This window comes from Oryctolagus cuniculus, chromosome 1 (assembly GCF_964237555.1).
Source record: "Oryctolagus cuniculus chromosome 1, mOryCun1.1, whole genome shotgun sequence".
In the NCBI taxonomy this organism is placed as follows: domain Eukaryota; kingdom Metazoa; phylum Chordata; class Mammalia; order Lagomorpha; family Leporidae; genus Oryctolagus; species Oryctolagus cuniculus.
This window is the reverse complement of record NC_091432.1, coordinates 54,591,725-54,605,310: the sequence shown is the minus strand read 5'-3', so window position 1 is coordinate 54,605,310 and position 13,586 is coordinate 54,591,725. Positions and strand designations below refer to the sequence as shown.

Sequence of the window (13,586 nt, the reverse complement as noted above, 5' to 3'; positions counted from 1 at the left end):
GGTCCGACCTGCCCCGGCGGCTCGCTGGGCCTGGAAGTGAACTACCGGAGGGCTCGGCCTTCACTGGTCCCGGGCCGCTCCGCCGCGAAGGCGCAGCCCCGGGCGTGTTCTCCAGGTCCTGGGCGGAGGTGCCACCGCAGCAGACGGAGCTCCTCCCCTGGGCTTCTTCCCAGCCTTGACACCTGCTCCTGGAGAGGGGTCCTGGCCCCGCGGGCTGCGGTGCGGAACCACTTTGGGTTTAAGCAGCCTTCCAGCCACAGACACCCACCCACCCACCTACCCACACACACTGCGTTCCCAGTGGCACACGACAGCCTTGCTGCGCTGGGGCAATGCAACCTCCCTGGCCCGGCTTGTCCCGCAGCCTGAGCGTCCGCGCTGGCATCTCGACGGTCCCTGACAGTGGCCACACGAGTTCCTTTGCCTTGTGGCTCCTACACACTCACACTCACACACACTACGAGATGGACTCGCGTGCCATCCCGAATGCCCGCGAGCAGCACCCTGGGACACGTGCGCAGCGCGCCCCCACAGCGACAGCTACCTGCACACACCCGCGGGCAGCTCCGCGCACGGCCACGGCCACGGACGGTCCCGTACGCCAACCAGAGCGCACACGCAGCCCTACCACCACCACGCATCTGCCGTCCCGGGGCCCCGCGGTGGCCGGCTGCAGGCGCACCCGCCCCGGCGCACCCCGCGTGGCACTGGGCACTCCCCGGCCTCGTGGGCGGCCCAAGTTTCCCGGGACGCCGGTACCTTGGATGTGCTGCTTGATGACATTCTCCAGGTGGTCCAGTCGTTCAATGATCTTCAGAGTGTCCCCTTTGTCTTCCTCCAGCTTCTTTTCGGGAGCCGGCTCCTGCCCCCGCACATACACGCTGGCGATGTAGTTGGTGACCCAGCCCACGTAGAGCAGGCATATGATGTTGGTCATGCCGCTCAGGATCACGCAGGTGGACACCAAAGTTTTGGTCTTCCTGGTGCACACCATTCTGGGCTCCCTCCTCCATATAGAGCTCCCGGGGAACCCTCCTGGTCGCGCGCCCCGGACTCTCCTGCGCTCACACCCCCTAGCACGTCCGGGGCCGCCGGGCGCCCCAGCACCTGCGTCCCAAGGTCCTCCAAAGCCCGGCCCACTGGCTGCGGAGCCGCCGTGCCCAAGTTTGCAGCTCCCGCCGCTGCCCACCCGGACAGAGAGCTTGACAAAGAGAACGAGGTGGATTTTTCTTTAAATTAAAAATCCTGGAGCGGTCACGGGTGGCCGGCAGCCGCGAGCCCCGGCACGCGCGTCTGGGAAACTTTGTCACAGCCTGGGTCCGCGGCCGCGCCGCTTCCCATCGCCGGGCGCCGGCTGCCTCGGCGGTCCGACCGGCCCGCGCTGCTGAGAGGACGGCGGCGGCGGCGGCGGCAGCGGCGCGGCGGCGGGGCGAGCCGCGGCGCCGAGCGGCCCGGCCCCCTCCGAGCGACAAGCGCCGCCACCAATCGCGTTCCGGCTCCGGAGAGGGGCCGGGGCTGGGCGGCCGCCGACCAACGGGGAGGGCGCAGGGAGGCGGAGTCCGGCCCCCGGGCCCCACCTGCCAGCCGCCCCCGCCCCCCGCCCCCGAGGGGCGAGCCGGAGCCTCCGCCCGCGCCGGGCGGCGCCGCGCCCGCGCCGGCTGCCCGGGACCCGAAGCTGCTCGAGAGGGCGCGCCGCTGGGCCCGGCCCCTGGGTGGGCAGATTCCGCCTCGCGGGCCAGTTCCAGCTCGCGCCCTCGCCCCGGCCGCTGCGTTTCTCACGCAGGTCCCACCTGCCCACGCAGAGACCCATTTGCTAGTCATCCGGACGCAGGAGGCCAGCGAGCAGGGGCGGGACCTCTGGGCGTCCTCCCCTTCCTCGGCCTCCACCCTGTCCGCCGGCCTCTGGCCGCAGCTTCCCGATGTCTCCAGACTTGGCCACCGTCCGTCCGGGAGCCGACCCTCCAGGAATCTCTTAGCAGCACCGCTAAGCTGTCTCTGAGCAGCCCCTCTCCCACCTTCCGCAGCTTTTGCCCCATCTAGATTTTCATCGTTAAGTCTGCGCAGCTCCCAGAGCACAGCTGTGGGTCCTGCAACTCCAGGTGTCCTTCCCGGTGCACAGGACAGCTTTGCCCGGAAATGCCCCTGGGGCTGGGGGTGGAGAATTAGCTCTCTGTGAATGAACCTCGAGACCCCCGGGGCCTGTGGTCACTGCTGCTGGGCAGGAGAGACCTATCCCTGATGGCACAGGGCACCTTGTGACTGTTGGTGGAGCAAGTGCTCGCTTCTGCTGAACACCCACCTCTCAGCACCCGAACAGAATTCTTTTTACAGGGACTTTTGAAATCACAGATTTGCTGCCTCTCGTTGCCTCTAAGTTGCCTTTTCCTGGCCTGGAGTGTCAAGGAGGCAGCCATGGTGGTAATCGCCACGGCTCTCTCCAGTGCTCTGTTCTGGATTCCACTGAACCTGCCTTACAGAAGAGGGGAAGCTCCTTGTGTCGTGGTCTACCAAGGGACCCTCAAAGCAGTGCCTTGTTTTGGACATCTCCCCAAAGAGGCTGTGAACAGAAACACCAACTAAGGCTCCTGGGAGGTCTCTCCCTGACCTCAGCTGGAGCACAGAGCAGCGGGCGTGGGCGTGGGCGAGGGCAGGAGAGGAATGTCTATGTGTGAGACACACAAGGAGAAGAGAGAAGGTGCACACGTTCAGGGGTGGGGGAAAAGCCAAAGCAGACAAACCCATCGCCTCCCCTAGGGACTGAAGCTGTCTCTCCCGTTCCTCTCTTCTGCAGATGCGAGTCAGCTCTCAGAGGACGGGTCTCCAGTGCCTTCTGCATGGACAGACTCAGGAGCAGTGGGCTTGAGTACAGCTAACAGCCAAGGTGTGACCCTTTCTTTTCTGCACCCTCTGCCAGGAGGGGCTCTGCGAGTTCATCTTCCCTCGAGATCTTTCAAGGTTAGACAAAGAGGAGGCAATGGTCACTCTTTACATTCTTAATTAAAAAAAAAAAGTTGCTTTAAAAAAATAAGTTTCAAGAAAAAAACAAAGTGGATTGTGCAACCTTAAATTTCTACTAGCTAGCTGCCCCTCTAGGATAATCTGTACAACAAAGGAAGGATCCTGAACAGCCTCTCCTCTCCTCTCAAGAGGCACAGGCTGAGCCGACCTGTCCAAAGAATACTCACTGGAGATGCAGCCACTCTCCTTCCTCCACTGTGTATTGTTCGTGAGATAAGCCTGGACACCTTTCCAAACATCAGAGGCTCAGTTTGTCCCATGCATCAAATAAAAGCCACAGCCTGCTAAAGGCCTGCTTGTGAGGATTAAATGAAGAGCACACACCTGGCAGGGCTGTGATTGGCACAGGACACGGAGTGGGTGCACAGCATCACAGGATATGCTCCCTCCCTTCCCAGGTCACAGCTCGGCTCCATAAACCCCATCCTGGTGTTTAGCCATCCTTGGTGTTTCTACCAGTCATCTCCGATGTAACAGAAACTAATAGGGACTAAAGTGATAGGCAGCAGGGGGAGGGGCTCATCGCATCCTGGCTAGGTGGGCTGCAGCACGCCAGCTCCTGTTCATAATGTCTGTTTTCACCATCCGCAGTCCAGTGATCTGCCTGGGCTGATAGGAGATTCAACATGGATGGCTGGTTCCCTCCGGACACTGGCTGCCCTGGTACTCTCAGCTTGCCACTCAAGACCTCTGATCCCTCACTCAGACACAGAGGAAGTGAGAGGAGACACAGGACCTCAGTCACAAAGATTTTGCAGTCACAAGGTCAAAGGAGTGCGCCCTCATGCAGAAGGCCTGGTAAATCATACTTGAGTAGAGGTTCCTATCTTTGGCCATCAGTTCAATTACATTCCACCCAGCACAAAATTCTTGAGCTCCTGGGGTTCTGTCTGAATGACCAGTTGCCCGGGGCCCTGCCCAGTTTTGTCGCTATGTGGACATGATCTGAGTTTCCTGGTCTCAATATGGGCCTCTTTTCTGGGACTGGAAAATGGCTAAAGGCATCCATGGACCGTAACATGTTTTGGTTTTTTGTTTTTTGTTTTTTGTTTTTTTGTTTTTTTTTTTGACAGGCAGAGTGGACAGTGAGAGAAAGAGACAGAGAGAAAGGTCTTTGCCGTTGGTTCACCCTCCAATGGCTGCCACGGCTGGCGCGCTGCGGCCGGCGCACCGCGCTGATCCGAAGCCAGGAGCCAGGTGCTTCTCCTGGTCTCCCATGGGGTGCAGGACCCAAGTACTTGGGCCATCCTCCACTGCCTTCCCAGGCCACAGCAGAGAGCTGGCCTGGAAGAGGGGCAACCGGGACAGAATCCGGCGCCTCGACCGGGACTAGAACCCGGTGTGCCGGCGCCGCTAGGCGGAGGATTAGCCTAGTGAGCCGCGGTGCCGGCCCACATGTTTTTTGATTGTCAAGCTAGGTCACTGATCTAACTCCTGAGTGTTTCCTCACCTTCTCTGTAAGTAAATCCTTCCTCAAGGAGTCACCACACACACACACACACACACACACACACACGCACACACAGACTGCAAAGTGAATTATTCTTCAGACTGACTCTGAGGTTTGGAATGTGAGTTCTCCTTGCGTTCCTGCCATCAGAGAAAGGCAAGGGCCTTAAAGAATGTACGGAAGAGGCTGGAGGGCCTGCTAGGGTCTGCCCAGTGCAGCCTTTGGACCTCACCCATCCTCTACACTGGGAGGCAGCTGTCCTGGTGAGATTCGGGGGTGAGCTGGTAGGACTTCTTACCCTTAGGGGCAGCCCTATCCATCCCACCACCACTCAGCCTTCATCCGGATTATCTGACATCAGTGGTGGGAAAGGTTAGTTATTACGTTGGGTCAGCTGCCAGACACATGCTGAGTGGGTACCCCGACCTCAGGGTGAAGGGACAGTGAGCTAATCTTGGCCATGGCTGGAGTCTACTCCTCAGAGAGGACTGTCTGTCAGTGGTCATCCATACCCACCAGATGGCAGCACCACGCAAAGCCTTGGGGCCCAAGGTACCAATCAGGACTGGGGGGCTCATGGAGAAAAACATGCCCTGAGAGGAGGAAGCTCCCTCCCTGGGCTGGCTGCGTGGGGAGCGAGGCTGCCCTAGTCCTAAGAGAACAGGGCATGGTGGAGACAGCATGTAGAGACAAAGTCTGCAGAGGTACAATAGGCCCAAGACTGGGCTCTGCCAAGCTGCAGGTCTGAGAGGGGCAGTAAACAAAGACACGGTGTTTGTTTCATATCTGCCGTGTGCCAGGCCTGGGGATGTTCATGTATGGTCTCATCTGGGCACACATCCCGGAACTACTGTACTCACCAAATGATCTCAGGCAAGACACTGAATTGCTTGCTCTATGCCTCAGTTTCCTTATCTGCAAAATAGTGCTAATAAATGACAGCACCTACTTCATGGGGATGTTATGAGGACTGAATGGACCAGTGTATGTAAAGCTCACTGAAGGCACTCTCTCAGTATGGGCTGTTTTTTTTTTTTTTTTAGATTTATTTATCTATCTGAAAGGCAGAGTTACACAGAGAGAGAAGGAGAGGCAGAGAGAGAGAGAGGTCTTCCATCTGCTGGTTCACTCCCCAGTTGACCACAATGGCCAGAGCTGTGCCAAGCTTCTTCCAGGTCTCCCACGTGGTGCAGGGTTCCCAAGGACTTGGGCCATCTTCTACTGCTATCCCAGGCCATAGCAGAGAGCTGGATTGGAAGTGGAGCAGCCGGGACTCAACCAGCACCCATATGGTCTGCTGGTACTGCATGCAGAAGCTTCACCCGCTACACCACAGCGCTGGCCCCCTTGACTGTTGCTATAATTACTATCTCAGTGCCCCAAAGTCCCTGAAAGGCAAATGGAGGGAGAGAAGACCAGCAGTGGGAACTTTCCTCTAACTGAAAGCTCTCCTTCTTTCACTTTATTCAAGGGCCCAAAGCAACTCCTGGCTGAGTCGTAGGGTGGATCCTAACAGAAATCCTCCGACTAGCCTCATCTAACCCTCTGTTCACTTATTCCTCCACTGAACTTTTCCTGAGGGCCTGTCCGTGCCAGACCCACTGCTGGGTACTGGTGATGTAGAGATGACTCTCAGGCCCACAGTGCTGCCCTCAAGGAGATCGTACTTGGTGGAGAAAGCCAAGCAGTAACTCGCCACAGGGCAGTAGGATAAGCTCTCGTCCCGTCTCTTACATTAACAAGAAAGGAAAGGGTGCAAGCGGTTGATGGTTACACCTCAACAAATGGTCGCACAGCTTCTGAGCAGCTCCTCTTTCATTCAATGGCTGGACAGCACTGCTGAATAGACATTTCTTCTTTAGACCTGGAGAAAAATATTTGCAAGATATGTAACAGGGTAAGGACTGGCATCTAGAATACAAGTGAATAATGAATCCATATAAGCCAATAACGTAGATGGGCAAAGATACCCAAAAGAAAACATGGGCTGGGGTCAGCACTGTGGTGCAGCAAGTCAAGCTACTGCCTGCACTGCCAGCATCCCACACGGGCACGGGTTCGAGTGCCAGCTGCTCCAAGTCCAATCCAGCTCCCTGCTAGTTCACTTGAGAAAGCATCAGAAGATGGCCCAATTGTTTGGGCCTCCCACATGGGAGACCCAGATGAAACTCCTGGTCCTGGCTTCAGCCTGGCCCAGTGCTGGCCATTGTGGTCATCTGGGAAGTTAACCAACAGATGGAAGATCTGTCTCTTGATCTTTCTCTATAGTTCTGACTTTCAAAACAAATAAGTAAATCTTTAAAAATAATATGCATTGGAAAACTTCAGACATTAAAGATGAAGCACGTAAGAATTTTAGAAGTTGGCCACTACCTCTAATCTTAGTTCTGAAAGTCCATGGTTAAGAATTGCATGCACATTTCTTCTCAGAGTTTAATATGTCTATGTTTCATCTGGAGATTTTCTTAGAATGCAGGTTCTGGAGCTGGTGTTGTGGCACAGGCAGTTAAGCCATGGCCTGAAGCATTAGCATCCCCTATGGGCACTGGTTCGAGTCCTGGCTGCTCCACTTCTGATCCATCTCCTTAATGTGCCTGGGAAAGCAGTGGAAGATGCAGATCCTTAATGTGCCTGGGAAAGCAGTGGAAGATGGCCCAAGTCCATGTGGGTGATCTAAATGAAGCTCCTGGCTTCAGCTTGGCCCAGTCCCAGCTGATGCAGCCATTTGGGGAGTGAACCAATAGATGGAAGATCTCTCTTTCTCTCTCTCCCCCTCTTACTCTATAACTCTGCCTTTCAAATAAGTAAAGAAAGAATGCCGGTTCTGATTCAGTGCATGTGAGATGGGCCTGGCATTATGTATTTTTATGAGCACTCAAGTGATGCTGACGTCACTGGTCCACAGACCACATTTTGAGTACAAAGTCATAGGGTAATGTGTATTTTTATTGTCATATTCCTTCTAAGTCATATTTCCAAAATGACTGTGTCAACAACACTCTCACCAGCAGAAGATGGGAGTACTTATTTCCCATGTGTTCTAATACTTTGAAATTAGAGCATTAATTTGTCAGTCTGAGAGGTGAACTATGGTATCTATGCCTAAAAATGCATTTCTGATTTTTAACAACTTTAAGCATCCTTTCATGTGTTTATTGATGGCTTACACATTCTCTTTGCTAGATTGTCTGCACATATTCTTTGCCCAACTTGTCTATTTAAAAATTATATTTATTTATTTGTGAGAGAGAGAGGGAGAGAGAGAGAGAGAGAGAGAGAGAGAGAGAGATCTTCCACCTGCTGCTCTACTCTCCAAATGGTTGCATGGGCTAGGGCTGGGCCAGGTCAAAGCCAGGAGTCTGGAACTGTCTAGGTCTCCCATGTGAGTAGCAAGGGCCAAGCACTTGGGTCATCTTCTGATGCTTTCTCAAGTGAACTAGCAGGGAGCTGGATCAGAAATGGAGCAGCTGGGACATGAACCAGTGCTCACATGGGATGCTGACATCACAGGCAGCAGCTTCACCCACTACACCACAACACCAGCCCCAGTGCATATTTCTTAATGTACTAACTTTCAAAACTAGAATAGTTATCTAATTTAAAAAGGGATTCCTCTGGTTGTACCGGAATCTTCTTTGCATTGGTTGCAGTCCTGCTGACCTAGTCTTACAACTCTTCTGGGATAATCACATCTACAAGCCAATGGCCACTGTAGCCTTCCACCGTGGGCTCCAAGCACATCACACCAAGTACAATGCAACCTTTGAAACTGGTGGTGATGAGTCTCATTGTCAGGAAAATAGTAACTCTGTATGGTTTATGGCCACAGAGAAGACAGCAATACTGTGGGAGCAACATTTCACTAAATGGATCAAATATTCATGCACATACACATAGAACATACCTGGGCTACTTGTGCTGCCTGAGTGGAGTTTCTACTGGAAAATAAGAGAAATCCTCATGGTCACCATGTAGTGACCAAGCACAGTCTAAGGTTCACTCAGAGCCACTGCTTATGGTTGTATCTTTTACATACCAATGTTTTTGTAGAATTGTCTGCTTATACAGATGCAGTGAAAAAAAAGCTTCGGCTTCCTGTTCTTTATTCAGGGTGCTCAGTAGGAGGTGTGTTGTAGAGCACAGTGGTGATGCACTAGTAACCTCAAAGTCCCACTGACCGGCTGTGTGGCTCTGAGTAAATTACTTCAGTTCTTGTATCTTGATTTCCTCGTCTGTAAGCGTGACATCTGCCTCATGAGGTTGTCGTGAAGATGAATGAAATGCTATTTGTAAATCTGTGCACTGATTTAGGATAAACACTTAACCAATGTTGGTTTTAATAGTACTTAATGCTTTTATTTAAATAGCAAATTGTGATATTTTTATCCCAATCCATGATTGTATGTATTATAAAGTATATACTCATATTTGTAACTTAGGGATGAATATATATATTATGAATATCTTATTACTTAAAGGGATGAGTGTCAGTTTCCCTGACAAATTATCTAAGTAGAAGCAAGCACAACCACACAGAACGGTGGTGATGTGTCTTATGAGACCAGCTAGACCTGGCGGCAGAGTGGGGATACTGGCCCTGTCCAACCCGTGGAGCACTGTTCACACATATCATCTTTCTCTTCACAACAACCCACGAAGTAAGCTGTCACTATGCCCATTTTATGGGAGAGCACACTGTATCGAATGTCAAGCACTCATGAGTAGAAGCGACAGAGGGCTCTGGCTCTGAGTCCAGCACTCCTTCCATATCTCACCTCTCTCCCCGGTAACTGTTGAGAGACATCTGTGTTCAATGAGAGAATTACTGCTGATGAAAACTCACAAGTGAGAGACCTCTTGGAAATATCTGCATCTGCAAAGAAGTTGTTGAAAAGAGAAGAGCTGTCAAACCCTAATTGGATGTTGTCCCTTAAACAAGGAAAAGAACTATTAAATATCCTTTTGGAAAGAGAGAATCTGGTTGGCGAAGTAGAGGCCAGGCTCCCATTTCCCGAGCCCCTACAGATGGCAGAAGGAGAATCACAGATTTCCATGGGGCTTCAGTAAGGCAGGAAGCAGAGGAGCTGGGTGGTGAAATGTCCTCTTGTTAGCTCCTTAGTTCTTGGTGGGGCGTTTAGTGAGTGGTTAAGATGCTCCTTGGGATACCCACATCCCATAGCAGAATACCTGGGTTTGAGTCCTGGCTCCACTTGCAATCCAGCTTCCTGCTAGTGCAGACCCTGGGAGACAGCATGTGATGGCTCAAGTACTTGGGTCCCTGCCACCTACTGGGAGATGTGTTTGGAGTTCTGGGCTCCTGGCTTTTTAACCTGGCCCAGCTCCAGCTAATGTGGACATTTGGCTAGTGAGCCAACAATTGGCAGATCTCTTGCCCTCACTCTCACTCATTCTCTTTCTCTGTCACTCTGCTTTTCAAATCAATATAAATAAAGACATAAAATTTAAAATAAAAGAGAAAATGCACGGAGGCCACCCTAATGCCCTGGCAGAAAGGGCAGAAAGTTCCGCCCTTTAGCTGCTCCCCAACACGGATTCCTCATTCCCAGAGCCTCAGGAAGTAGCAGAAGTACCATGCAATGGATCACTGGTGGCTGTCAGGTGTGAGGAGAAGCAAGCGTCCTTTCCAGGATTGTTATTTGATGGTCTGGGGGCATTTTTGTCCATAAGTATGTTGTGTGCTTTGCCACCAGCCAGATGGTAAATGAAATATTCAGCAGACACACGAACTTCTCATAACGGTGAGGTGACTGGCTTGTTCAGAACAGAGTGATTTCTGCAGAAAGCACAAATTGCAAGTGGCAAGAAACAGCTGGAAGACAGTCAACAATCTGCTGCCTCTGTCAGAGCCAGAGACCAGAGCTTGGGGACAGCTTGCATTGCAGCAGGCCCCAGAGCCACTCCTCTGAGAGCTGTGGAGTTTGTCATCAAAGAACCCAGATAAACTTGGTTTCAAGACAAATGGCAGATGCCAAAAGTACAAAGTACTCCAGTGAATGATTCTAAGTAAAACAGTCTTACAGGTGTCAGTGGAAGGGCTGATGTGGTGGGATGTATTTACAGAGACTCGTGGAGTCACTTTCCAGACAGAGAACAAATCTAGGTATTGGGTAAGAATGTTCACTGCCTATAGGCTCCCTCACCCAAGCATTTGCAAACATGGTAAGAGAGCTGAGAGGCTCCTAAATAGAATCTTTAAGTCCCCATGTCCCCAAGCTGTTTAGCAGATAGGGCCAGTTCCGTGCTGTTCCACCCTAATGTCATCGCAGAGTCCCCAGCATCTATTCAATGGGTCCAGCATTCTAAGGTCCCGGCATTCACAAAGCTTATTTCTTTAGACCTTAATAATGTCCTGTTTGTGATGTTGTATTCTAAAGCCAAAATACAACAATACAGAGGCATTATTTTCCAATAAATTATCAAAAAGTGTCTCACTTCCTACTCACTCTTTAGCCAGATAATCATCTGCACAACAGCTCTCGGGAACGTTGCAGTTATCACCATGCTGCTGAACACAGGGCATTCTCAGTCTCCATCTTCGTCAACCTCTCAGCTGCTCTGAACACCGTGAAGATGCTCCTCTCTCTTCAAACAGCCCATTCTCTAGCACCTGGGACAATATGCTCTCCTGAATTCCCTCTTGCCTCTCCCTCCTGCCAACCTATCTTCTTTTAGCTGCCATTAAGTGGTGTAGCTCCTCAGGCTTCCATCCAAGTCTCTGCTCTTCTTACTGTGTTGTCTCCAGCCTTAACCCATTTCACCTACACTCAAACCATCATCATAAAAGACGATCCCAGCCAAGTATCTCCTCCAAACTCTGCACTTGTACGTCCAGTTGCCTGCTAATGTCACTCCTTATATGACACAAAACATCTCAAAGTCAAAACTGCAAAACCAAACTCATGAGCCTTCCCCTTTCTATACCCTTGCAAATATGGACCCTTTTTTGTGTCTCCGTGAGTGATAGCGACCATACTGTTGTGCAAACCGGAAGCTCAGAAGTTATCCTTGGCCATTCCTCCCTTCTGCTCTGCATGTCCAATCCATGAGCCAGGTGCTCATTACATATGTCCGAGTTCTACCCACATCTCCTTGCTCTCTACCGTGACCCTCGCCTCTCACCTGGACTACGACTACAACCTTAGTCCACTGGCTCTGAGATGGCAAAAATGGATCTCTGAGGTTTATAATAATAATCTAGGAACCAACAACATTTAATAAAACCATGTTTAAATCATATATTATCTGATGGTATCAGAGAATAATAGACACCAAATATAAGAATTACTCTTTTGTTTCAGTTTGAATGACAATAGTCCTAATATACTTTTTTTAAAAAAAGAGAAGAAAAGTAAAACACATTATTCTCGTATGATTAGATACACTGAGAACTCTGAGTAAGTGTGGTTTACCAAGCTGCTGAATTTATATGATTAATAAGTGAAAATCAATTGTGCTTTTACACTCCAAAGAACAATTGGAAAACTACCAAAAGCACTTGTCATAGCAACAAAAACACACGTATAATTGAAGCTAGGAAAAGTTGTGCAAGAGACACACAGTTCTAGTGGTCATGCTTCCAATGGCCATAGCTCCCCGTGGGAATGTCATTAACTGGGTAAAAAGCTGGGGGCCGGAACAGGCCTCTCAGACCCACCCAGTTACCTTCTATGGAAGATTTTTTCTGAACTGTCCTCCCCTGTGGAATCCAAATGTGTCAGGCAGGTAGCTCAGTGCAGGCTGACAATCTAGGACGGTTGGAGGAGGCAACAGATGCTTCCAAATCCTTTGAGAATTGAGGCCCACAGAACCTCTCCCTTCAGACAGGATTTTCCCACTCCGGCCTCCCAGATCTTAACCAATTAAGAGCTGAGAAAGCTTTCCTCTCTATGCTGTTAACTGTGCTAACGAGAGCAGCACAGTCAGATGCCTCGAGTAGTGGTTTCCTGGGAGTCTTGCCCTGGCTGCGCTCCTGGAAGGTACTTCTGGCCACCTGAGTCAGACACACGGATGTGATCGGGGGCTGCGTCGGAGTCGCCAGCTGTGCAAGGTCGAGCACCCGTGCTCAGACACGATGGAGTGTGCCTGAGTGGAGGGGGCTGAGGGTGCCGATCCTTCTGGAGCAAATCCAAGTCTGTACAGAGCCAGGAGCCTTCCACACTCCTCAGCTAAGCCATGGCCACATGGTGGGGGGAGGAGGCAGCTCAGGGGCCTGGGCCATGGCTACGCTGATAGAATCGCACCGTCAAGGGATCACTTAGTCCCGGTGCTTCTCTGGGGAGGCTCCCTAGCAGCACGACCCTAAAGGACCGCAGTGACCTAGGAGAGGCTTCAGCCCGATTTCTAAAGGAGGTGCTTGGTTGCCGTGGGCCCTGTGGCCTCCACACATCGGCCCGCTGGGGCTCGTCGACGCCCCCTCACGTCGGCCCAGGTTCTGCCAAGGCTTGCTGAGGGAGCTTTTGGCCCCGCTCCAGTCCCTGGGCTCCAGCAGCCCTGGGACGGCCACTTCCACGCAGAGCAGCAGGCTCCAGGCTTCCTCAGCCGACTGGGACATTTCCAACAACTCACAGCGCTGCCGGGAACGAGGAGCAGCTCTTTCCTCTCTCCCGACTTTTTAAACAAGGGTCTCAAACGCCGCACTTTGCGGGTGCTGGTTTAAATGAATCACCATTGATCTCAAACAGCAGCCTGAAATGAGAGACGCCACGGAAGTAGGGTTACCTGCCTTAGCGCTGAAGAGCCTCACCCTGCTGAGCCAGTTGGGTTCGTCTGCTTATTGTATTTAGCGGTTCTTCTGCGTCTTTCCTTGCCATCAGGTTGTTGCGTTTTACAACTGCCAGTGCCTTTTCCCTGTCGAATACCCACTATGCTCTCAAATTCCTTCCTCAGCTGCTACTCTTAATACACTACAAATTGGGAAAACAAACAGCTGAATTATCAGAATCGGATGTAAATGAGGAAAAAAAGACTTTGAGCACTGGGCCAAGGGATCCTCCTAGGAATAAAGTATTCAAGGCTTTGACACATTTATTGGTTCACTTATTTTCCATTTCACAACTTCCTCACTGTTCCAGCCGCTTGCACTCTGGGCCCCACCAAT

The 13,586-nt window shown here is 51.7% G+C and overlaps 1 protein-coding gene across 2 annotated transcripts in view; it reads right to left on the bottom strand.

Annotated features, from left to right (window-relative positions):
• GALNT18 (polypeptide N-acetylgalactosaminyltransferase 18) overlaps window positions 1-1,403 on the bottom strand; it is a 342,573-nt gene extending 341,170 nt beyond the window's left edge. The window contains exon 1 of one of the 2 annotated variants that reach the window (XM_008266222.4): window positions 760-1,403. In XM_008266222.4, coding sequence (XP_008264444.1) covers window positions 760-994 — 235 coding nt within the window. In that variant the 5' untranslated portion in view covers window positions 995-1,403. The remainder of the gene's footprint in view (window positions 1-759) is intronic. The other variant, XM_070073272.1, reaches the window with a different exon arrangement.
• Between the last annotated feature and the right edge of the window lie 12,183 nt (window positions 1,404-13,586).